Source organism: Uloborus diversus, chromosome 1, assembly GCF_026930045.1.
Source record: "Uloborus diversus isolate 005 chromosome 1, Udiv.v.3.1, whole genome shotgun sequence".
Taxonomy (NCBI): Eukaryota; Metazoa; Arthropoda; class Arachnida; order Araneae; family Uloboridae; genus Uloborus; species Uloborus diversus.
The window spans coordinates 265,552,432-265,580,298 of record NC_072731.1 but is presented as its reverse complement, the minus strand read 5'-3'; the positions used below and the strand labels follow the sequence as shown (position 1 = coordinate 265,580,298).

Sequence of the window (27,867 nt, the reverse complement as noted above, 5' to 3'; positions counted from 1 at the left end):
TGGGCACAAGCCAATTGGCGAGATACGAAATTATCATAACGTGGAACCGTAACATGGGTACAAGCCAGTTGGCGAGAAAATTCACCATACATTATTTGTAAATATACAGGCGAACCAAAAGACCTTTTAATTTTTCTATCACGGGCAAAGCCGTGCGGGTGCCACTAGTAAGAATTAAAACTAAGGGTTTTTGACGTGCCTCCCCCTCCCCTCTCCATTGATACAAGATATCAATGGAGAGCCTGGTTGCACTTTTGTACTAGGGTTATTGCATAGTAAATCATGATGGTAAGATTGACGGATTGCAAACTTATCAAAAAGTAGCAAAACCACATGCCAATTTGGTATGGTTTTAGATGTAACACACAGCCCTCAATCAAACAGTTAGGATATCCTCTTGTCAGTTACTGCAGCACAAGCGTAACGTCGTTCTTTTCTCTGCTCACAGAATGATGGGACGCCTTGCTTGTATGGAGCAATCGGAGCCCGGAAAAAGACCAGAAGACAGTCGCTACTTTCCAGCATATCAAGGCCGCCACTCCTCTTTGTACCCGAGCGGGACTTCTAGCATTCCACTGCAAGTGCACAACAACCCCTCCGACGTCTCGCTGCCTCGCGTCGCTGCTTTCGATCCGCGGTCTCGTTTGCCAGAAGGACAACGCTGCGCCTCATCCTTCGCTGGAATACCATCCTTGGAGCAGAGAGCTAGATCATCGTATCGGGTGAGTGTCAGCAAGGAATTGTCTGAAGTGTTCTTTGTAGTTGTGGGGGGCATGGCTTGAATGATTTGCTTTAACAACATTTATTTGCAGGTTATGTACAAATAATGACTATTTACATTCTTGTTACTTATGCGTAGTCTATCATTCTGTCCAATAAGAGCGCAAACTCATTCAATCTAGCGGCCATGACGCGGATTTAAGTCCTGCTAACTATCAGGGATAGTTGCCTGACACCCAATGAGCTAGCTGTCAGTGCTTGGCACATTGCCAAGCACTGTTCACGTATGTTAGTTTCTGTTGTCCGTGTTTTTACTGTTCATCGAAAATGGAAATTGACAAAATCGCAGAGAAACGAATCAATTACCGTTTGAGAGTTTGTGTGCGATCAAATTTAACTCAAGGCGATGGATTGATCCCTTAATATGACAATGCAGCAGCATATCAGCATTGATTGTTCGCCAGTTTCTGGCAAAAAAATCCAAAACCATCCTTCATCATCCTCCTTATCCGCCAGATCTCGCACCCTGCGACTTTTTCCTATTCCCGAAATGCAAAATTGTGACTAGGGGGCATCACTGAGATTTGGACTCAATATAGCGAGAAATGACGAGACACCTACAGAGTCTAACTGCTGAGGACTTCCAAAGGTGCTTTAAAGAGTCGAAAAGAGGATGATATAAGTGCATAGCAACGAATGGAGAGTACTTTGAAGGGGACAAACACAGATGTGGACTAAATTTTGCAAAATAAATTTTTTTTATGCCCTCAGTTCGCGTATTTATTGGACAGACTACGCATTACCAAAGCGAATTTCCAACACCGCAGCATTCACGTTAACCATACTCAATTGGGCCATTCCATCGTCTTGTGCGGGACAAAAATACGCTTAAATTTCATTAACATTTCGTCATATCTCTTAATGTTTTAATGAAACAGGGGTAAGGAATTTTTTTAATCTCTACATTTGATACAAAGATATTCCTGACACAATTATATTTGTATTAAACAGTTTTGCTATTTAAAATAATATTTATTTACATGCGTCACGTGCGGGACATCCAAAGTCAACCTCTGGTCACTTGCTTATGAATGAGCTCATATTTTTGCTCTATTAATACAGCAATGACGAAACGAATTGTAGATTTTGAAAGCTATGGTTCCAACGTAAAGGAAACAAACACCTTTCATTAGTTTAGAAATAATTATTTAAACCATTGAAAAAAAAAAAAAACATGTATATGCCCATTCTATTAAAAATGGTCATTTTGACCCGCACGTGACGGTTCCTATATTTTATAAAAAAAGAAGTAATTTTTTAAGGAAGTTTTTGCTTAAGAAGTCACATATGCGTTTGTGATTTCTTAAGCAAGAAAATTTTGTTCCTCACCTTTTAAATGATTATTTTTTATGAAATGTATGAAGCGTCACGTGCGGGACAAAATTACCGTTTTCCGTGGAATGGCACTCTTACATCTTTCAAGAACGTACCACCACGACATCGCAGTACCATCGAGCTCCAACACTTAAGGTAGTGGGACATTCTACTCGTTCGTAGCAGTTTCACCTCTGCTCGTCTAAGAAACGCTCGCAGCACCACCTGTAGTTGAACTTTGCGCAGTAGGACTCTTCTTCTTTGATAGGATGCTGGTTCCCACAATGGGGTTGTTTCCTTCAGTCAAAAGTGCTACTTTCAGTCACTGAAATTGATAGAAGAAGCAAAATAAAAAAAAAAAAACATGGACCCGGAAAATACTTTTATTTTCCCAACAGTTACTTTTTAATTACTTTTTTTAAATGTCCGATCTTTCAAACAAGGCGTGGTCTTGATGACGTCACAAATGATGCCCTTTGGCGGATTTTGTACCGCGTTTCCACGTTATGATAATCAAGAAGCGAATTAAATATTGCACTCTGCGCTTGCTATCACCCATATTGTTGCCAATACACGTGAGTAAAGTTGCGAACTAATTATTTTGCTCTGTGAATGGCAACACTGAATGGCATTTCATCATTTGTGGTGTCATCGGCAGAAGCGTAAACAATAAAAGCGCACCGATAAAAGTAATTTTTTAAAAAATATTAAACTTAAACAAATTATTTAAAAAATGGTCAGATCCTATGTTTTTAAGCATGCGCTTTCAGAAAAAAATACTTTTAAAATTTTAGAAGCGACCCCATTGTTGGGTGCATTGAGCATCCATAGGAAATTATTAAAGGTCAAGGAAACTGAAAGATTTCTTGAATTTGCTTCACAGCTTTCTAATTCTGAAAAATCTTCACTCCCTTACGTAGTCAAAATTTACGGGATAAGCTTTGGTCTCCTATTTCTCGTACCCGTGATATTTCCGGGCTAGAATGTACAAAGTTCAAGCTAAAAATAATTTTAAAAAAATCAAAAAACAAATAAGTATATTGCACAAGTACTTCTGTTTATGTAATTTTCTTAAAAAATACACACTTTTATGTTTTACGTTTTCTTGAAAATAATAAGATTGCTAAGGGGTTAATTATACGGAAAAAATAAAATCTCTAAATTGTACAGTTAAAGCAAAATATATTGGCCGGGGCCTCCATGGTTCTGTGGTAGAAGCTATGCTTCGTAAGCCGGTGGTCGTGGGTTCGATTCTCACCAGTGCCCTGGAGATTATTTTCTTCCCTTTGTGTTGCGAATCTTTTTTGTGTTGTCTGTTATGTAAATAAAATAAAGAAGTCCAATCTCTCGAGGCAATGGTGCCCATCTTCCTTTTGTGTTCTAAGGACAAGGTAACAAATAAAAACATGAAAACAAAGCTAGAGTTATTCATATTGTGTCACCAAATGGCTGAAATATATCTACACTTAACGAAAAATTATAACCATGGGACAATGCACAAATGAAGAATAAATAAATTATTTTTTGCTTGTTTCTTTTTACTGCCCAAACTTCAAACAAAGATATAAATAAACAAAGTAAATAATACTGAAAAATTACCAACACACAGTAAAAAGAAATCTTCAGTAATGGTACTTATTTTCTAAATTATACTAAATATAAATATAAAAGCCTTCCATTATTATATTTTACTTCTTGTTTTATTGCATTTTACCGCTTCACACCTTCGAGTTTCATTATGTCGTTCCGCTCAATCTACTGAAGAAATTTCTAATACCCATGAAGAAATTAACATTTCCCAATACACGTTACATAAATTCTGAACGAACCCCAAAACACACAAAACGCATTAAATTCCGCATTAAAAGACAAACAAAACGGCCATTCGGAAATATATCTGGGTAGGACAATAAAGACGTCCTACATTCGTGCTGCAATCTATCATTTCCTGGCCAAATGACTACCCCGTTTACGTTTATATTTAATGTGCTTGATACCTAATGGCCCAGTCTTCAATAAGAGTTCGATTTCGGAAATATTTCAGGCCCCACCCTCTAACTGTGCCACACACCTCTACGTCACTCTCCGCTCGATTTGACCAAGGTTGTTCGCGGCAGGCTCGAGAGGAGAGGAACATGCTTTTTGCCGGATCGACACCGCTCCTGACATTAAAGATGAGATTTTTCTTGGCCGCGAAAGAATCCTCGGCGGTTAAATGTCCGTTTTATTCGACGTGTTCTGTACAACTGTGCCTGGATGGGATGACATTGAGCATTTTCTTTGGCAGGATTAAATATGATTGCAGGTAGCGTTGCGCTGAGGAAAGTTCCCGTGACATTTTTGGTATGTTTATTTTTTCAGTGCCATTCATTTATTTCTTAATGGGTGATTAATTAGATACAATACAGTTTGGAATGCGTGAGTTTCAAATATATAAATAATTAAATAACATTAATTTATTACCATTAATTCATTTAATACCATTCATTTATTTTTTTAATGGGTGATTAAGTAGATAGAGGAAAGTTTGGAATGCGCGAGTTTCAAATAAATAAATGCCATTAATTTATTACCACATTAATTTATTTAATACCATTAATTTATTTCTTAATGAGTGATTATGTAGACACAGGAAAGTTTGGAATACGTGAGCTTCAAATAAATAAATAAATAAATGCCATTAATGCTTTACCGTTAATTTATTTCTTAATGGGTGATTAAGTAAATACATAAAATTTTGGAATGCGTGAGCTTCAATAAATAAATAAATAAATAAATACCATTAATTTATTACCAGTAATTTATTTTTTAATGGGTGATTAAGTAGATACAGGAAGGTTTGGAATGAGTGAGCTTCAAATAAATGAATAAAATAAATAAATAAATGGTATTAATTTTTTACCATTAATTTATTTCTCAATGGGTGATTAAGTTTGAAAGTTTGGAATGGGTGAGCTTCAAACTAAAAATAAATAAATAAATAAATAAATACAATTAAAAATAAATAAATAAATAAAAATAAATAGATAAATAAATAAATAAATACAATAAATAAGTAAAATAAATGAAATAAATAAATATATAAATAAATAAATACAATAAACTGTACTTCAAAAATATAAAAAAAAAAGTTAAAAAATATTTTTAAGAATACATGAGTAAAATAAGACATTGGCAGACCTTAACTATTTGTGTTTTGTCATATTTTCGCAATTGTGTTTTTTGTGGGGCATAAAAATGACAATTCACTGAATTTTAGGTGGGGGAGGGGGGAATGTAAATTTTGGAAAATTTAATTATTTGAACATAGCTAAGTGAAGTGCTGAAGAAGTATAAAAGTATTTTAAAGAAAGTTTGCTAAGAAATGAAGCAGTTGCAAATATCAGTGTTTAACATAAACTTTACTACTTTTGTAGAATTACCTCAAATAAATTTTTAGTAAGTGAAATTTTAAATACATTTTTGCGTAATGCTCTAATCCAGCAATTCTCAACCGGTGATCCGGCACCGGTCAGCAGAAAAATTTGACCGCTCCTCAGAGATTTTTGCTCGTCGACGTTGAAAGATTTTTCTTACTCAAAAACAGAAAATACTATAGCAGTAAAAATAATATTTTGTACGGCATCTTTTAGATGAATTTTGTGAGTAATTTTCGTACTTCTCCATGGTTTTTCAGCAATGTTTATTATTTCTGTACAATTATTACAATGATACTATATCTTACTATATGATACTATATCTACTCTTATCCTATTTTTAACATTTAAATATTTTTTGATATTTAAGTTCTTTAACACCAAATAAAGTTTTTATTTATATATTTATTAATTCCAAAATTCCTTAGTCATTCGAAAACTTTTTCAACAAGTATGTAATGGTCGTCTAGTCCTCCCCCCTTTTTTGCGCAAAAAAAAAAAAGTAAAAAAAGGGCAAAACCCCCACGGGCCTGTAAAAAAATATTCATGTGTTTTTTAAAGGTCTACGAATGCAAGATGGTTTTTTTTTTTTTGTAAAAAAAGAGAAATGAATTTAACGATAGAAAGAAAAGAAAAGAAGAAAAAACTCATCACCGGTTCGTGAATTTTTTTCAAAAGGTCTATTAATCACGTGAGGCTCGAAATGGGGGGGAGGGGGGTCCAGAAAAAAATCACGAAACATCACATAGGAGGAGGGAGGGTTGTAGTAATGTATCACGTGTATTTATTTTTTCGACAAACGCGCAACACTCAACCGAAAAGCGGATGTAGTGTGCGACTTTTATTCGCCGCCGCGCCGTTGCCAAACGAGTGAAGTGAAATTATTATAGTTTTTGTTGTTATTATTGTAGTTTTTCATTATTAGATGATACTTATGCCTGTATTTTATTAATATTGAAAAAGAATAATAAGATTTTTCGTAGGTACTAAAAATATACGTGATATAGTAGGGGGGGGGGGGAGGTAGTCTTCAACGGTCACCATGTATCACCAAGGGGGAGAGAGGGTTTAAAAATGCCAAAAAAAAAAAAAAAACATCACATGATTAACGGACGGCCCCAAAGCTCTTACCGTCCGTGGGTCAAAAAAAGGTTGAGGAACGCTGCGTCTTAAAGACATCGCTTTTGATATTAATGATGGAAATTTTTACTTGGCCCCGAAAGAATCTTCGGCGGTTAAATGTCCGTTTTGTTCGTCGTATATTGTGCAACTATGTCTGGATTACCCGACGTCGAGCATAATCGTTAGCACGATTAAGTATGATTTTAGGTAGCCTTACGCTGAGAAAGGTTCCTTTTACATTCTTGGTATGTTTACTTTGTCAGAACTATTAATTTAGTTTTTAATTAGTTGCTAAAAAGGCAAGGGAGTAAAAAAACACACACACAAATAAATAAATACATAATAATAACAAAATAACAATCATAAAAATTTTGTTTAAAAGGATGAAAAAATAGGAAGACACTTGTAACAATTTGAGGCAGGATGGCTTCCATTGAAGTCACCTTTTTTTTTTCATCTTTTTTTTTTCTTCAGGCAACTGATAGATTGTTTCAATAATGGGATGGAAAAAAAAATGTCTTCCTCAAACCAAGTTACAGTATCTCAATGTATTAAAGTTACATAATTAAAATAAGACATCACTAGAACTTAACTATATGTATTTTATTGTGTTTTTGCAATTGTGCTTTTCGTTGGGCATATAAATGATATCATTTATAAATAAATTTTACAATTTAGGCCGCCACACATGGACAACAAAACTCCCGCTAGATTCAAAATGGAATTGATAGAAACTCACTTGTTATTTTTGCCGGTTTCTAAATTAAGGTGGTTCAAAAAAACTTGTTTTCAGCTAAAGTCCAGGACACCCCCTACTTTTTTTAGACTTACTAATAGTATTACGCTGTAAAAGTGTTAGCTTCTTACTCATATTTTAAGAGGGTGCTCAATGACCCCTCCATTTAACATTAGCCGTAGCAGAGATAATGCCACAAATTTAGAAACATTTAATTTCTCCAGTTGTTTTTACTTCCTTTTACAAAAAAGGAAGTATTGTATTCGCAAAAAAATTTTCACTCAAAAATCGACCTTAATTTCCATTTTGCTCGCCCCCGAATGAATGTTGAGTTTTTTTTTTTCGGCTCGACCACACTTGGATAAGTGCCTAAGAACGTATAGACATGCGAAATATCCATTTTGACGATTCCCGAGTTAGTTACAACGAGTTTTCTCGTGACATCTGTATATACGTATGTATGTGCGTATCGCATAACTCAAGAACGGTATGTCTTAGAAAGTTGAAATTTGGTACGTAGACTCCTAGTGGGATCTAGTTGTGCACCTCCTCTTTTGGTTGCATTCGGATGTTTCTAAAGGGATCTTTTGCCCCTTTTTGGGGGGAAATCAATGTTAGTTTCGATATAAACTCAAGTGGTATTACAATTTGGCGAAAACTTGGCGATATATCGCCAATCTTTTGGTCACCAAGTTTTGTCGCCAAAATTTGGCGATTTTTTAAAAAATCTGGTTTCAATTTGGCTACTGTTGGTGATATTTAGAGTGTAAACTATTGAATCACATTAAAATTATCAATAATAAGAAAATAACATTAAATTGGAATAAAAGGAAGTCATGTGAGGCACACATGAGCTCGTTTGTAAATAATTATTTTATAGCAATGTATATGAATATTACTAGGGTATATCATGATATGTAGCATTGTTTTTACAGTTCAATGTATTTTTTTAACCCCCCTCCGCACACTTATAAAGTTTGGGGGAGGGGGTTGAGCACCCTCTTTCAGTTCAAATAGGAAGCTAAATTTCTTCCAGTATATTACTATCCACAAGTATAAAAATATTGAGGGGTGTCCTGTTATCTAGGAGAAACTTTTTTTTTTGAGCAATCACGATTGCTTATTGCTTTCATTTGACTGTTTTTGGCGTGCTATTATTTTATTTTCCCACCAACACCCTCCGCTCCGTCACCGTCGACCGGCTCCTCACGATGCTGCTCCTATAGCGAGAGCCGTCTCCAGGTTACATCCATGTCCTACGCACACGCGCATACATACACAACTACACATACACACACAAACACATACACACACATACACTTACACACACATACACAAACACATACGCATACATACAGACACCTACACATACATACAGACACCTACACATACACACATAAAAACATACATACACACATACACATAACTACCCACACATTATGCCTGCACACAGACTCAAACACATATGCCTACACACATACCCCCTCCCCCCACACACATTCATACGCACACTTATGCCAGCACACAGACACAAACACACATGTCGACACACATACACATACCCCCTACACACAAACACACACGTCTACATACACACACTCGTGATTGCGAAAAACATAATTTGAATTAAAGATGTCAAAATTCAAATTATTATTTTTTTTACATGTATTTTTGAACCACCCTACTCTCCTACTCTGCACGTCTATTTATGTTTTCCCTGCCAACTTTGTCTTCAACAGGAATCATCTTTCTCACCATCCTGCGCGTCCGAAGTCAAAGAAGTTCGGAGCTCTGCCGTGTCTCCCAACCTCAGACTTCCACCCATCCTCTCGACCAAGTCCTCCTCAGCACCGGATACCATCAGCATGGCGCCCAACAATGTCCTCCCGATGGCACCAGTGGCATTCAGCGGATACCAGGAGGATCACAGTAAAGCTTCGCTCTTGGACATGAAGTTGGCTTACGAAAATATGATGGTCAGCTATTTCATGCCACAAACCATCAAATGTAAGTGGAAATGGATATTTTTCGTGAGTTTTATATTAAATATAAGTAAGCTGATTAGGTTATTCGAAATAATAATGTTTTATCATGCCGTCAGGTTGCCTAGCATCAGTAATTTCTACAAGGTTTTTTCGTCATTTTTGCTATTATCAACCAACCAGGTAGTTCTTCAGATTTAGTAGCGGTTTTACTTGGTCGACTGACGTTAAAATGACGAAAAATCTTGTTAAAATTACTGGTGGTGTCTTACAAATTTTACAATTACCTCTTCTGCTACTATTATTAAGTTGCTTTAGCTTTTATTTATTTTTCAGCTGAAAATGCTCCCATTCCAAACAAACAGCTACCAGGACAAATACCAGCAGAACAAAATGAAGCTTACGTCCCATGTGGTTATGTTGGAGGTTATCCTATTACATCCATGAATGAACTCGTCAAGAACTGTCCTTGCGATGACGATTACTGTGTCTTACAAAATATTACTTCGAATAATAACTTTCAGAAAGGGCATCAGAAAACCAGTTCCGAGAACAAATCATGTGACATCAGAAAACAATTCATTGGAAGTGCTTGTGGGAGGCAGCTAACTACGCAGCAGTCAAGTGTTAATCATCATACTGCAATGGACGTAACACCCTCAGGCTGCACAGTGCTAGACCGAGGCAATATCCCTCCATACCACCAGACAACTTTGAACTCTACAAATGGCGGCCAGGTATTCTCAGAACAAAAGTGTTCCGACTCATCCGTTATCGTTCCATCAGAATCATCAAATGCAATTCCATCCTCCGCGGCGCAAGCGTCAATGTCAGCAGGCGAGGACCAAACTTCAACTTCTGGCGACGTATCTGCAGTACTAAACGAACTATCGCTGCTCATGCCACCGCAGCACAGTGAACAATTAAGTGGTGTTTATCAAGCCAACAACATCACGACTTCCTTTTCATCTGCGACAACAGCAACTTTTGTAAATACTACATCATCGGTAAAAAATTCCGTGTCAAACTATCAGTACCAAAACAGATCTGATTCAACGTGGGGTCGATTTTCAGTTTTGCCTCCCGTCATGTCCAGTGCCACGCCCTTAGGAGGATGTCAACACGACGGGGATAACATCTCCGTTCTAAGTTACAACGCTTTCCCAAACAACGCACAAAATTCTCCACAGATGGGGATGTATTATACTCCATTTTCGCCATTTTCTGTAAATTTTCCTGACAATATCTCTTCGGCTTTAGCATCAAGTCCGCGCTATTCTGGACGATCGTCCTATTCTGGCAAAGGATCTCGCAACAAAAGAGCTTTATCGAACTCTCCATTATCCGCAGAAGGCATCGATTTGAACTCCATCATCAGAATGTCGCCCACATCACTCATCGCATACATCAACGGTTCGCGTAGTTCATCCTCATGTGTTTCTCCCGGTTCTGCTGGTGACAGAACTGGTTGCTACGGGCATTTATCCGCGAGAAACAGCAGTTCCAGTCCCAATTCCGGATCCAACTCGTCCAGCAACAGGCGGAGTACGTCATACACGCCGCAAACCGCCACCCCAGGGATGAGCAACAGTCGCAGCAATCCCAGCAACGGGACAAGCGACAACAGCAACGTCTCAGAGGCTTGTTGCAGCAACGAAAACATCAAAAACGATTACATGGCGATGGACGACAGTCTGCTAGTCATGCAAGCCATGCAAGAGCTGGAAGCAGGAGCAGCGATGGTCGGCAATGGTAATACCGGTTTTCCCTTCTGCAGCAACATGATGATGCACCAAATGATACCTGAATCCGAGAATCTCCAAGTATTACCACAAGACATCGCCGCTTTCACGACAGAAGACTTCATTCCTTTCATTCCGTCTGTCCTCCCACCAGTACACACTCATTTGCAATCTCACTATCCGCCGGCTTCATCTCAACCCCTGCAGACTGTAAGTCACAACAAGCCACCTCCGACGTACGACCAGCATATGGCTAGGAAAGCGACTTTGCAGAAAAACAGTTCTTCCGAAAGCAGCCAACCTTCGAACTCTTCCAGTTTCGAGAGTTCCGAAGGTGACAAGACGGTCGCTGGCAGCGGTACGGATACAGAGACGAATCGCATGTACGCTTGTAGGTGGCTGGAGTGCACTGCGGTGTTTCAGGACCAAGACGAGTTCGTAACGCACATTGAGAAAGCTCACATTGACCAGAAGAAAGGTGACGAGTTTGTTTGTTACTGGAAGCTCTGCCCTCGTCGACTTCATCCATTCAACGCCAGGTACAAGCTGCTAGTCCACATGAGGGTTCATTCGGGAGATAAACCTAACAAATGCACGGTAAGTACAAATCATGTTTAATCAGTAAATTTCTCTTAAATTCATAAGATACAGAAGAACGTCAAAAATCCGAGGGTCAATTATCCGAATCGTCAATAATCCGAACTTCATAAAGTTTCAGTAAAAAATGAGAGTTAATTTTTGTTAAAAATTGTAACTACATATTGTAGCATAATGCACTATATTGAATATTAAGAACATACATATTGTATAAATATTTTATTTGATTGAATGGCCTACTATTTCCCTAACTGGCCTTTTCTTGGTTATTTTCGAAAATTCGAAATACCTATAGCACTACTGTCTGACCACGGATTGTATGGAAAGACAAACATAAATTTTACAGCCGGAAATAGACAAATCTATTATTTTATACCGATGTCAGCTTTTGCAGAAGCAGAGTCTCATTCAAATGAGCGGAATACGCGCATCAAATTTTTACTTTTCCCCCTTATTCACATGGATTCGTCTTATCTGGACATTTGAAAATTCCATGCAATCCGTGGTTGGATAGTAATTAGTTCGGATGTTTGAAGTTCTACTGTAATCTATTGCGTAATTAGTCACATCTATCAAGTGTCAATTCTTTTGTTTTAAAACTATGTGTGTCAGTCCTAAAAGTTTTAGAAGTAATTTTTGTTTTTTATGCAAATAACTGTGCTATAACTGTTCATTTGATGTTCATTTAGTAAGTCGGTTGATATTGAAATGAACAGACATTGAAATTTCTCTTTTCAAAAAAAGCGTTAAAGATTGATTATGGCTGTAGTTTCAACTCGGCTCAATAATTTTCGCATTTAGAATGCGTTGCTAAAGGAAAAAATGTCTATTTTGATTTTTAAATTTTTGCATAGTACAATTAAAACAAAGTAGATAAAATCTATCGAAAAAAATATGACGTCATCGGCGTGTCAAGGCCAAATAACTTTTCCAATCTCCACTTCACCCCCTTCTGGTTGCCTTGATTACGGCAATATGAAAATTTTTCCCACGTTGCTTCTGCAACACATAACATTTGCGGAAGCAAAGTGGGGAAAAATTTATCGCCCCATACCCATGATAACCAGAAAGGGAAAAGGGTAGAGAGTGGGTCAGATATTTGTCTTTGACAAGCCAATTCTCGATACATAGACTATAATAAGCCTTCCAAACCACGGATGGAATTGCAACGCACCCTACATTTGAGGTAGTGAGAAGCAAAGGGATGCAAGTGGCAAAATTGAAAATTTGGAGATAACCAGTACAAATGGTAGGTGAACCTCTCTTCTGTCTTGGGGCAAGAGATGGTACTAGTAGCCCTGGTAGGTGCTGCTGAATGGCAAGATTTAGAAAAAAAGTTCAATGAAAGTCTACGTAGGATTTGATCTTTAAACGCGTTTTACTCGAAACTTAAAATAGTCCACTTGCATCCCACTGCCTCATTTGGAGTACAAACACGGTTTAATTGTCTTTTCAGTATGCAGGGTGTAAAAAGGCTTTCTCGAGACTGGAAAACTTGAAGATTCACCTGCGGTCCCATACTGGGGAGAGGCCTTACTCTTGCACATACCCGGGCTGCACGAAGACCTTCAGCAATTCTTCAGATCGAACGAAGCATCAGAAAACACATCATGACACGGTACGTTCTAATGATTAACAAAGTAATATTACAGTAAAATGCACTACAGAATAATTAATCTCTGTTCCCGTAGGAACGTGATGAAATTTCACGTACGAGCAATTTCATGCCTTAACACGTCACGTTAGTTTAGGCTTGCCAGACGTTCCGTTTTGATCGGGACAGTCCCGGTTTTCAGATAAAATTCCGGTGTCCCGGCCGGTTTACTTCACGTCCGGGAAAATGATAAATTTGACTTTAGATGAACAAAAAAGTCGAAAAATAACTAACTACGAATTATTATTTAGGATAATTATTTTGTCATTTGTAACATAAAAACGTAAAATAATTATTGAATTAGCTTGTGAAGGTATTTACGACAATATTGAAGCCAAAAGAGCTAATGAAGAATACATGTAAATATCATTCATTTTTTTTCCTTATTCAAAGTGTTTCTCCTTCCTTAAGTAACTTGAAAATATTAACATGTAGGAAATAAAATTTATCTGCTCGGGTCATGCATTATTACTCATGATTTTGGTTCATAATTTAGTGACCATTTATTCATAGCATGGAAAATGAACTACCGTCTAACATACTCTAAAAACTAGCCAAGGGTGTGAACCCTTTTGAATACTAGCGACACTGAGGGGGGAGGGGTGAGGCTTCTCTTCCGATGTCCCGGTTGAACGTTTCAGAAATCTAGCGAGCCTACGTTAGTTAGACCCTACATTCCCATACGAAAGATACATGTTTGAGTAAGTTCAAGTACCTTTCGAAACGTGCCTTATGATCACAGAATTGACTCAGTGAAATAAATTGTGAAATTACAACCTGTTTCATAAGCCTGTGATTTTTTTCAATCCGTGCCTCAAAACAAACAAAAAGTAAAATGGAGCAATGTCGGTATTCGGATGTACTTAATGAAACCTATTACTGTATTGCAAAACTAGAAACAAGAAGTTTTTTAAATTCTAAATTATAGCATTGAATAAAAAGGCCATTGTAAAAATATTGCAGGTGCTTTTGCAATCTCATCGTTTGCTATTATAATTTTACCCAGCAGCAATTACATTAGTCAATATAGTTGGATAGAACTTTCCAGTACACCTAAATTTAGTAGCTCAACTGGAAGCTCAGTTCTTAAAAAAGTTTTATACTATGAACTATAATAAAGAATTCACAAAATTTAAAAAAAATAACTTAATTTACACCCGCGTATACATATACCGTATTACCTACCCCTAATTATCCGGCATGCCGCAAAATTCGGGGATTGCCAGATTTTCAATAACACTTGCCTGGTCCTTTCCGGCATGCCGGAAAAAATCGAGGTTAGGAAAATAAAGTTAATACTATAAAAAATATATGTGTTCAGCTTAAAAATGAATATAAGTTCTATACATGTCTTATTAGTATGAATAAACAGTTTGATTTTGTAAAAATATTTACTAACAATTTTGTGTTATTTTAACAAGAAAAATATTGTTTAATAACGAATAATTTTATAAAAATTAAATTAACACTAAGTAAGCGAACATTTAAGCAGTAAGTTACCGCCCCTAAACCAGTGTTAAAGAATTCACCATAGCTATTCAATAAATAAAAATTAAACTCGCCTCTCTAAAAAGAGCCCAAAATAATTAACTTAAAAAAGTTATGAACAAATCGCAGTAACGATGATTGCTTCTGAATTGATTACTTTATTGGAAAATAATTAAACCCATTAATAATGACGTACCATTATAACAAGCACATATTGTATGCAATACACATTTATTATTATTATTATTGTTATTATTATTATTATTATTATTATTTGAAAGAAGGTTACACTTTCGGGATTTATTTATTTCCTTCCTTACAATGGTTTGCTTTATGATTGGAACTGAATGGAAAAATTTGCTTCTGTTTTGTTGCAAAATAAACCTCGAACTATCCAGCATGCCGGAAAATTTAACCTCGTTTTTTTCGGCCTGCCGGATAATGCAGGGTAACTGGGTGCATGTTTTAAACTTGGGGGTTACTGTCTCTTTTGCTCGCTCTTCTCCCTACCAGATTTATGAGCCCGATTCACAAGATCCCTTGTACGTCTTTCTTGTACGGAAAATAGACTATTTGGTGAAGTTTTAGTGGATAAATGTAAATGCATGTATGATTTGTTTTTTTTTCTTTTTCTATTTCTTTAGAAACCTTACGTTTGTCAAGTTGCTGGTTGCGGGAAACGGTACACAGATCCAAGTTCTCTTCGGAAGCACGTCAAGAAAAGTCATCCTGACAAGAAAGAGCCAGATCGAAAAAAGGTACGAACGAGATGGAATCAAAAAAAGAAAGAAAACGAGCTGATGTGTGCATCACATGACTTCCTTTTACACCAATTTAAAGTCCATTTTCACATTTTTCACATTATTGGAATTTTTAATGTGATTCAATAGTTTACTCTCTAAATATCACCACCAGTGGCAAAATTAAAACCAAATTAAAATGAAAAAATAGCCAAATTTGTCGCCAAGTTGGCGACAAAACATGGCGACCAAAAGACTGCGATACATCGCCAAGTGTCCGCCAAATTATAACATCACTTGAATATCCATCGAAATTAACAATGATTTCCCTTAAAAAGGGAAAAAAAACCCTTTAAAAACACCCGAATGCAACCAAAAGAGGAGATGCACAACTAGACTCCACTAGGAGCCTACGTACCAAATTTCAACTTTCTAGGACATACCGTTCTTGAGTTATGCGACATACATCCGCACATACGCACATACATACATACGTACATACGGACGCCACGAGAAAAGTCGTTGTAATTAACTCGGGGAATGTCAAAATGGATATTTCGGGTGTTTATACGTGCTTAGGCACTTATTCGCGTGTGGTCGGGTTGAAAAAAAAAATCAACATTCATTCGGGGGTGAGCAAAATGGAAATTAAGGCCGATTTTTGAGTGAAATTTTTTTCGCGAATACAATACTTGCTTTTTTGTGAAAGGAAGTAAAAGAATCGTTTAAGTAATTAATTAATTGTAGTTATGGCGGCAGAGAACTGAATCAGTTACGTTTTACATGCAATTGAAAAACCAGACAGCCCGGTTCTCTCATTCAGAGACTGCAGTTTCGTTCTTATTAGAACTCATCAGTCTGGATAAGACAATAACTGAGCTAGAGGCAGATGTCATCTCATTGAACCTGAGACTGCCGACAAACTGGTAGACAAAATAAATTTTATCTCAGCAGCGAGTGTCCGCAGCTTGGTGTGCGGTTCGACTCGGGAATTGAAGGCAAAGCTTGGGTATTTAGCAGTCAATTACCGTCCCTAAGCGGTCACGAACTTAAGGGCGGTTACTTATTGCCAATTAGGTCGTTTCCAATATTTTAAAAGTATTTTGCTCTGAAAGAACATGCTTAAAAACGTAGGATCTAACCATTTTTTAAATAATTTATTTAATTTTAATATTTTTAAAAAATTACTTAAATCGGTGATCTTTCATTGTTTGCATTTCTGATGACATCACAAATGATGAAATACCATTCTGTGTTGCCATTCACAGAGCAAAATATTTAATTCGCATCTTTACTCACGTGTATTGGCAACGATAGGGTTGATAGCAAGCGTAGAGCGTAATGTTTAATTCGCTTCTTGATTATCATAACGTGAAAACGCAGTACAAAGATGCGCCAAAGAGCATCATTTGTGACGTCATCAAGACCACGCCTTGTTTGAAAAATCGGACCTTTTAAAAAATGAATTAAAGAATAACTATTGGGAAAATGCAATTTTTTTCTGGGTCCTTGTTATTTGTTTTGCAAATTCTATCAATTTCAGTGAGAAAAAGTACTACTTTTGACTGAAGGAAACAACCCCACCCCTAAATATTTCGGGTGTAATGTTCTTGCTAAGCGCTTTTACTCAATATACAACAACTCTGGATCGACCAGTTTTCTATGTTTCCAGTCTGTTGAGAAGACACAAACAGTAGTCTTTTCAATGTTAATCTTCTGTTTTAGGTTTTGTGTTCACTTTACGATTATCCAAAGAATTCTGGGGTGCGGTTTCGGATTCATGCGAATCTCTAGCAGAGTGCTTTCTCTGATGATTAACTAAAAATTGCGTACACGATAATATTTAGTGATATTATCTTATCGTGCAAACATGTAAAGTTACTTTCTGTTTCGAAGAACGATATCTACAATTAAATTGGGTCTGTAGTCGGCGATACAGTGATACTTAGTTGCAACGAACTTGAAGAGATCGCACATTTTGTTCGTTGTAACAGGAGTTTCATTGTAATGGGATTTAAGCAGTGCAATGGAAACTAAACCGGGATTGACAATTTATTTCGTTGTATTGGTTTTCGTCTTGACGGGATTTCACTGTATTTAGCATTTGGAATAACATCGGACTGCAATAGGAGGTAGGTAAAGGTGAAACTCTAGAGTCAAAAGCACCTTTTCATAGGAGAAAGGGGGAAATGTCTGTTTTTAATGTGTTAGGGGCCACTATACTGCACTTCAGGGTCTCTCATACCTATCGCTACACGTGGTTTAACCGGTTGGATTGGGATATGAAGAGAGCCCTGTTTTTTGATCTAGACCAGGAACCGAGCAACCCCTGATTTTACATCCCCCACAGGTATTTATTTGGAATGGGAACTTGGAGGACTTTTGTGACTCCGAACATATTTAACTGGCCCCAGCCACCATTAGTGAATAAGGTGGAACTTCGATTGACTCTCATCGAGCCCGGAACCCTCCAGTTCCGGGTTCGACGCCTAACCCATCAGCCTATCAGGGCCTCTCTTAGGGGCTACTTTTCTTTTCATTTTTCACTCCAGGGTCCCCCGTACCCACCACTATTTTTGGCTTAACTAGTTGGACAGGACCCTGAAGACTTCTCTGATTTCTTGATCCAGACCAAAAACCAAGCAATCGCTGGTACAGCATCCCCAGAGGTATCGTTTCACTTGGAGGACTTTGTGATCACGAGCATATTCAACGTCCCCCAGTCACCTTTAATGAAGACGGTGTATCTTCGACCAGCGGGGATCGAACCCGGGATCCTCCGGTCACAAATCTGACGCCTTACTGATCAGGCCACCGCGACCCTCCCTAAGGGGCTTCTGTGGTCCCTTCCTTCTTTCTAGGTATAAAGTTCAATATTTACACTGTTATGAGGCTAACGACTAAACGGTTAACTAAGCACTGCAATTGAGTCATATTATAAAAAATTAGAAAATTCCATCACGTTCAGTAAGTTATTATTCAATAATTGAGTAAAAGATCGTTTCTAAACTAACGGTAGCTTAGAAATGTTTTTTTTTTTTTCTGCAAAGAATCGTTTTTTAATAATAAGTCATTTTTTATATTTAGATTCGAGGTGGAGCTGAAGAAATGGATCCCAAAGACCTGAACGAGTGCCTGATGATCCAAGCGATCAAGCCAATCAGCTTGTGCGACGCCTCCCCTCCAGAGCCGACAGATAGCGGGCTGGGCCGATCCCCGAGGAGCTCACAGCCAGGATCTTCTTCGGATCACTACCCAGGTGCGAAAATAATTCTCTGTTAATGAGGTAGACTCAATACTGATGCCTCGTAACTTGAAGTTTGATTTTGGACGAGCTCACTTGTCTTTGGGTTGAAAGAGGAGAAATTCTTAGATTGGCGCAGCGGCAATAAGCGTAATCGCAACGCCAACCGACTTTCATCACTCTTCTCTTTTAACAAATGGATTCGTTTAAGTCTTGGCGGATTGAATTCGGCTCTTCTGAGCCAGACTAACGAATGGTAAACAACAAATTTTATGAAGGGAATGTTTTCAAACACAAGTAAAGTTTTAAAATTTTAAGCTTGTTCTGAAAAGAAAATAGTTTGAAAGGATTTGAGCAGTAACGCTCTAGGTTTAAATATTGTTATTAATAGTTGTTTATTATTGAGGTACATTTTATCAAAAACGTTTATACAAATATACTTATCCTTTACGGAATACAAAAAAAAAAATTCATAAATGATGATACAGGTGTATTCAGTAAGTTACCGCCCTATAGCCAGGCTAAAGCAGAAATACATGAATACACCACCAGCTCAGCCAATTCCAGTCGAGGACTGCTGGCGGTGTATTCATGTATTTTTGCCTTAGCCCTGGCTATAGGGCGGTAACTTACTGGATATACCGGCTTTGCCTTTAATATTCTAGTTGAACCGAACCATTGCTTCGTTCACTCGTCTGGTCTGTGCTAATTCTGTACTAGCTACCAGTTTGTTTGGCACTCGACTTGCTTAAGAGGTTTTCCACGTCCAGCTCAGTCCTATGCCGGGCTGATGAGTGCTAATAAGCGCGAAACTGCACTCCTCGGCTGGAATTGACTGAGCTGGCGGTGTATTCATGGTTGATACAGATGGTTCAAAGCTGAAAACTTTACACGAATAAAGGTATTATATAATAGTTTTGTGAAAATATTAGCTAATTTAGCTCCCTGTAAAGGACACTGACTTCTCTTGCACATTAAAATTCACCCCTAAGTTAAGGTTGTCTCATTTACAAGCACAGGGATATGTTTACCGATTATCCCCGCGTAAAATTGAACTCTCCGATCGAGAAGGCGGGGCAAAGTAGTAACCTCTTATTTTCTCATGCACAAGACCGAGTACTGGTATGGTCGAATCGCTTTACCATTTGACAAATGAATGTGCAATACAAAAAACGAGCTGATGTGTGCCTCACATGACTTCCTTTTACTCCATTTTAATGTCATTTTCCCATTATTGGCAATTTTAATGTCATTCAATAGTTTAATCTCTAAATATTAAAAACGATGGCCAAATTAAAACCAGATAAAAAAAAAATCGCCAAATTTGTCGCCAAGTTGGCGACAAAACTTGGCGACCAAAAGACTGGCGATATATCGCCAAGTGTCCGACAAATTGTAACACCACTTAAGTTTGCATCGATATTAACAATGATTTCCCCCCAAAAAGGTGCAAAAGACCCCCTTAGGAACATCCGAAAGCAACCAAAAGGGGAGGTGTACAACTAGACCCCACTACGAGTCTATGTACCAAATTTCAACTTTCTAGGACATACCATTTTTGAGTTATGCGAGATACATACGCACATACGCACATACGCACATACATACAGACGTCACGAGAAAAGTCGTTGTAATTACCTCGGTGATGGTCAAAATGGATATTTCGCGTGTCTATACATTCTTAGGCACTTTTCCGCATGTGGTCGAATCGAAAAAAAAACTCAACATTCATTTGGGGGTGAGCAAAATGGAAATTAAGGGCGATTTTTGAGTGAAAATTTTTTCGCGAATACAATACTTCCTTTTTTGTAAAAGGAAGTAAAAAAGGATGGATTGCGCATTGTTTATCTACCGGAAGAGTCGATGTGACCAAACCAGAATACGGTCTCATATATTATTGAATTCAAACAGTTTGATCTATAAATGTTCATCGCTTGATTTTCTTGATAGGTTTAATCTACACCGGTGAAGCCCCAGGTCGAAGCGAGACAGCCCAAGGAAGCAGTTGCCACACGTCACCATCTAGTCATCACAGCAGTCCTCCAGTTCAAATAGAGCGGTAATTTCATTTTTTTTTTTTTTTTGAAAAACATATATAGGGGCTGTCGACAAATGATATTTCGCATTGAGGGGGTTCGTGAATTTGTGACAGTTGTTGACAAGGGAGAGGGAGCGGGAAATATGAAGTGGTGACATCACGCATTTTTTATGAGAATATCTACATTTGAAAAGTATGACATGTGCCAAGGGGAGGGGGTATCACAAAAAAAAAGAAAAATTAATTTGAGTTTTGACATCTTGAATTCAAATTATGTTTTTCGCAATCACGAGTGTGTGTATGTAGGCGTGTGTGTTTGTGTGTGGGGTATGTGTGTTTGTGTGTAGTGGTATGTGTGTGTAGGCATGTGTGTTTGTCTGTGTGCTGGCATAAGTGTGTGGGTAGTTGTGTATATGAATGTGTGTATGTGTGTGTGGGGGGGTATGTGTGTATGTGTGTAGGCATATGTGTTTGTGTCAGTGTGCAGGCATGAATGTGTGGATAGTTGTGTGTAGTTGTGTATGTATGCGCGTGTGTGTAGGACATGGAAGCAACCTGGAGACGGCTTTCGCCATAGGAGCAGCATCGTGAGGAGCCGTTCGACGGTGATGGTGCGGAGGGTGGCGGTGGGAAAATAAAATCATAGGACGGCAAAAAAAGTAAATCAATAAGCAATCGTGATTACTCAAAAAAAAGTGGTACTACTTTGTAAAAATGTTGAAAAAAAAACAAGAGTGTGACATCATTTATGGACAGTCCTATATAAAAAAGTACATATTATGACTAAATATACCAAATAGCTTTTTAAAAACATTTTGTAATCTTTATATGAAACAAAATGTGTGAAATTTTTTGTTTGTGGAAATTTTTCTTAACATTCTATGCACATTGATACAACACTGACTAATGCCCAACAGAATTCAGAGTTAAGTTTATTCAACCTTACCGACTGACAGAAATTTTGTTTATTACATTTGTTGCGCTTGAATTCTTGATGAATTTGGGCAGTAACATTTTGAATCATATTTGACGTTTCACATAGGAAATTAAATGTCATAAATGTACATCGTAATAGAGTTAAATCAAATCCCACATTCGAAAATCTAGCTCTACATATTATAAAATGCATCCTCAATTTCAATAATTTAAATCTTTCAAACATTTTTGTTTAGCAAGTTCAAATGTTTGCAATAAAACGCAGTAAAAAGAAGAAATGGGAATTGTTAAGCAGTTTCACAGTGATATTTGGGCCCTCTAAAAATTCTGAGGGGACGCTCAAGCTTCCCGAGCTTTCTGAGTAATTAAGCCCTGACAGTTCCATTTCAAAGATCGAACGATTTACATCATTCGATCTATAGTTGAAAAACGAGCTGATGTGCATCACATGACTTTCTTTGACTCCAATTTGATGTCATTTCCCAATATTTGCCAATTTTGATGTGATAAATAGTTTACTCTCTAAACATCAACAACAGTGGCCAAATTAAAACTAGATTTAAAAAAAAAAATCGCCAAATTTGTGGCCAAGTTGGCGACAAAACTTGGCGACGAAAAGACTGGCGATATATTGCCAAGTGTCCGCCAAATTATAACACTACTTGAGTATACATCGAAATCAACAATGATTTCCCCCCAAAAAAGGGGCAAATGACCCCTTTAGAAACACCCGAATGCAACCAAAAATGGAGGTGCACAACTAGATCCACTAGGAATCTACGTACCAAATTTCAACTTTCTAGGACATACCGTTTTTGAGTTATGCGAGATACATACACACATACGCACATACGTACATACAGACGTCACGAGAAAACTCGTTGTAATTAACTAGGGGGTTGACAAAATGGATATTTTTTGTGTTTGTACGTTCCTAGGCATATATCCACGTGGTCGAGTCAAAAAAAAGAACCCCCAACATTCATTCGAGGGTGAGCAAAATGGAAATTAAGATCGATTTTTAAGTAGAAATTGTTTCGCGAATACAATACTTCCTTTTTTGTAAAAGGAAGTAAAAAAAAAAATTATACTCTGCCTTGTGAATTTCAAGTTTAGGCAATCATCGTTGATAAATGCTCAAGAATTGCACTTAGGGACGGAGCAGTTTTTGCATTCTTCTAGGGCAATTATTATCGACTGTCATGTTTTTAGAGCTTGAACTAGTAAGCCTCTGACACCTTCTCATAATGATCATGGTTCATGCAAATGTAACAATTTCTTCCAAAAGTAACCCATGCAGTTGATAATTCTTTTATCATTGCAAGCAGATAAAACACTATTTATTTAATCTCGTGATGGTATTTCTAGGTTTAACACAAGTTAATTCAACTCAAAGTAATTTACTTTAAAGATAAATTTAGATAAAGTATTTTTGTTCATTTCTTAAAAATACCTTATGCTTCCATGTCAGTTGCACTAATAGATGCTCCAAGTTTTCCCCACATTATCTGCACATAACCGAAGACCCATACTGCGTAGAAGGAGAGGAAGAATCGCGATTTTCTTTCTTTTCCGAATAGTTTCACATTTCTCACGCACCAAGTTTTCAATGTTTTGCTTTTATTTCATAGCGACAAGCTACCGGCGAACAACAACAGTCTTCGTGTTCCAGTCCTCCCGCCCATCACGCCAGTGCCTCCACAAAAGCAAGGCCTCGGTGTCCACATTCATGGACATGCGTCAAAAATGCGCACATCGCCAAATGCTCCATCCGTGATACCACGTGGTAAGTACCACCAAATTATGCTAGTTATATTTTCAGTAAACTACCGCCCTACAGCAAGGGCTAAGGCAGAAATACATGAAATACACCGCCAGCTCAGTCATTCCAGCCTCAACCGGTTTGTTTGGCATTCTTGGCTTCCTTAAGCGATTTTCCACCTCCAGCTCAGTCACTTTCCTATGCCGGGCTGATGAGTGCCAATAAGCACGAAACTGCAATCCTCGGCTGCAATGACTGAGCTGGCGTTGTATTTCATGTATGCTAGTTATAGTTTTTTCCTCCAAGACTTTCTTACTGAAATACGTATGAGTTATTCTTATTTGAGCTTAAGTTTGCATTTAATTAGTCACTCGTTGTTGTTGTTCCCCATCCCACTTAAGGGCGGATCCAGAAAATATTCAAAAAGGGGACGATTGTTTTTTACTCTTTACTCTTTGGAACTTTCTAAAAACTTGCGAAAAAGTGTACTGTACCCCATTGGCTTACCGTTATGTACTCAATGGTGTCTTACAGTTGCGTTTCTTTCGAAAAATATTCAGAGTGAACCTATCCCCAATATCTCAATATATTTGAACCTATCCCCAATATCATCTAATATCCTCTAGAATTGAGATTTTGGAACTTCAATTTCGAAAAACATCCTGTAGAAAGTTCTCGTCCGTGTCCCCCAAAGTTATAAGAGATGGGATACGATTGCCTTTTCAAGACTGAAATTCCGGAAGAACTTCCGGGGAAGAGAGCTGTCCTTTCTTCTAGCACCATCGAAGATTGTGTAAAATTGCGTTTTTCGAACTTTAATATCGAAAATTTACCCTGTATTTTGGCTCAAGGAGGGGGCGATCCTTGATCCGTCTTTGATCCCACTTCGAGCAGATAGCCCCCACGAATACATTGCATACCAGGTAATCTTATAAACTATTAATCACAAATGTTTCTTTTTTAAAAAATTTGCTCAAAAGATTGATTACTTAGACAAAGAACGAAATGTTTTTTTTTTTTTTCACAAACGCGATTTGTAATAATAAAAAAGTTTTGCGGGTACTACGAAATATTCCGTCGACCCATTTTCCAAAAGTAAAATTCGTCACCAATCGTAGTATATCGCCAATAATGGAATCGCCAAACTTGTTTTACTCATTATGAAAAAATTTCGAATGGAAATTTTTGCTGAGATCTTATTAATTTTCATTTGGCGATAATATTGGTTATAACGAAATTGGTCAACGGAATAATACGTAAGTACTGTTTTAATAACTGATACTTCTTGGTGCTTGCTTTACCGCAATTTTTTACCTTCAGAATTCGACGGTAGGGGAGGTTCAACTCTATTGCAAGATCCCCTCCATCACGTGACTGGCGTTTACTCGTCCTGTTCGGGGAGATCCGGATACAAATCCACCGATTTGACGATTCCATCAATTTTGAACCCACCTTCGAGGTATGAAAAGTAAGTCTCCCTTTTTTTTTTTTCAGAAAAATTTGCACTAAATGGTATCTTAAATTGAAATCATAGGTAAAAATCTTACCCTTTGCCGATTTCTTTTGGGCGTTTGCATCTTTAATTGCTGAGAGAGTTATTGAAATTCACTAAAGAAAATGCACAGTACTATCTAAAGGAAAAAAATCACTTTTTTTACAAAAATATTTACAACTTAGAATAACAAGTTTCCAAATCGGACTCCAATCATTTTTTCGTGTTCCATCAATTCTATTTATTTTTATCTCCCGCTCAGTTCACTTCAGATCCGAAAATCGGTGGACGGAAGGAAAAGTCCAAAAATAAAAGTTCAAGGCTAACCTTGATCAATTGCGACAAAATTATGTTGGAATTGAACATTAGATTTCTGCGCGTAGCTATTCAGGATATCTTCGATCTATAGTGCAGCTCTGGTTAGTTGAACTGTGACAACTCAACTTAGCGCCAATGACCCCTCCCTATTTACCGAAACAGAGGTAAACATTGCCAAAGTAGGAGCTCAACTTCTCAGAGTCTCACAGTACAATTGAGTCAATAAGATGCAAAGGGATGTACGCAGGGCCCGATTAAAATATCGAGAGGCGCTAGACCAAATACTTTTTTGGGGCCCCCTGTACACAAACTTTATAACTTTAGCCGTCGGCAGAATCAATTTTAGCAACAGACTAAAGTAATTTCAGTCATTTGGGGCCCCCTAAATATTGGGGGGCCCTAGGCCAGGGCCTAGTTGGCCTATTCAGTAACCAGGCCCTGGATGTACGAGTAAGTAGATTTTTATTTTTTAAAGATTCGAGTAAAACGCATTTTTGAAGTTCAGATCCTAAATATGCTTTTATTGAATTTGGTTTCTAAATCATGCTGTATAGCAGCACCCCCTACAATTACAAGTACCATATCTTGCCCTAAAACAGAGGAGAGCTTCTCCTACCATGTGTACTGCTTATCTCAAAATTTTGCATTTTGACAATTACATCCCGTTTATTGTCACTGCCTCACCACTTAATAATTACAAATACCATTTAAAACGATAATAATTACGACTACTATGTTACTACAGTGAAACCTGTGTTTCACGATACTGTCTATAACGATAACCAGTCTATAACAATATTTTTTTTTGGCCTAGCAAAATGTCAGCATGAATAATCAAACTGTGTGTAACGATAACCTGTCTATTACGATATTTTTTTTAGGTCCCAACAGCATCGTTGTAGACAGGTTTTACTGTATGCCGTTTAAAACGAATGATTATCCTGTTTGTAACTTTCCCTGACAGTCGGGATCATTTTGAACCGCGTGAGAACTGGAATGTGAAACCAATTGTTTTAACAAGAGCTTCAACCAGAGAAAAAATTTTTTTTAGATGTTTAAAAGCTACATTTTACGAGACCTTTATACGAAGTACAGGAAGTAATGTATGCGCGAAATACCGCCCCCCCCCTCTCCCCGCAGATTCTCTCTCAGGCCTAAATTTCCATTTTACTCACCCCCGAATAAATGTTGAGTAGTTATTTCGGTCGGTCGCGCGTGAATATATATCCTATGAACGAAGGACTACCGAAATATTTCACCACCCCGAATTAATTACGAGTTTTCTCATGACGCTCGTATAACAGTAAAACGTTATGCATACTTAAAGGTTGAAATTTTGTATGTAGAGCCTGTAAGGAGTTTTAGCTATGCACCTCCCCTTTCGGTAGCATGCCGATACTTCAAAAGAGGTCCTTGCACGTTTTTTGGGGGCAAATCAAAGGAAGCGGAGACTACTTGGCGATACATCACTAAGTTCGCGAAACATTTTGACAACAAAAATGAGATGTCAAATCCGGTGTTCATTTGGTGACGTTAAACAATATTGCCATTAAATCAACGAATCAAGCTGTGCATCTCCCCTTTCGGTAGCGTACTGATACTTCAAAAGAGGTCCCTGTACGTTTCTTTGGGGGAAATCAAAGTTAATTTCAATAACGCAGATGTCATGAAGCGGAGACCACTTGGCGATACATCACCAAGTTGGCGAAATATTTTGACAACAAAAATGAGATGTCAAATCCGGTGTTCATTTGGCGACGTTTGACAGGATTGCCATCAAATCAACGAGTCAACTGTTGACATTTATAAAATGAATCTGTCTTTTCTGCATCAGTTGGCAATTAAATAGTGGGATGTTATTGAAAGTGTTTTTTGCTCTGTCTAAGGCTCTATTATGCTATGAGACATTCCACACAATAGAATACATTCATCATGAAAAACTTCTTCATTTTAGGGAACACTCTTGATAGCGTTCTAAGAAGAGGAAATTTAGACGAAGCGCAAAAGATACTGCTGGACAGAATTTTGCCGCTGAAATGGAATGACGACGAAGGACGAAGAAAAAAATTCGCCCTCCAAAGACTTTTATGCACAATATACAGTTCGTCAAAAGGGATCAAAATAGAACTATTTTATAATAAAGAGCTTTGAAACTTAATTATCAGCTGTATTTAATTTTTATTCATCAGATGTAATAGTCTAAAGCTCACGTTCATCGAACTGTTTTTTACAGTGTGCCCATAATTGTTATACCATAGTTTTACATTGGTAATACGAAACATTATTGGAAACGTTGAGGAAAAAAAAACATTTATTCGTATGTTGGTAATGTAACTCTTGAATAAATATATATTTTTTAAAGATCTGATCCTTTTTTTATCGTAAAACTTGTGGGTTGAATTACTTTCTGATCGAATCCAAAATTGTAATATCATGAAATCCGCTATGGACAGATGCCATTTTACCACCATGCAACAGATTCGCGAGTAGACATATAGATAAAAAA

At 37.4% G+C, this 27,867-nt stretch overlaps 1 protein-coding gene across 1 annotated transcript; it reads left to right on the top strand.

Annotated features, from left to right (window-relative positions):
• Window positions 1-452: 452 nt before the first annotated feature.
• Window positions 453-27,659, top strand: LOC129220559 (zinc finger protein GLIS3-like). Its single transcript, XM_054854993.1, has 10 exons — window positions 453-722; window positions 9,108-9,375; window positions 9,687-11,689; window positions 13,146-13,307; window positions 15,476-15,589; window positions 18,659-18,830; window positions 20,766-20,874; window positions 23,421-23,575; window positions 24,872-25,019; window positions 27,316-27,659. Exons 1-10 carry the CDS (start codon window positions 453-455, stop codon window positions 27,326-27,328), a joined length of 3,414 nt encoding a protein of 1,137 aa, XP_054710968.1. The 3' UTR covers window positions 27,329-27,659.
• Window positions 27,660-27,867: the final 208 nt, after the last annotated feature.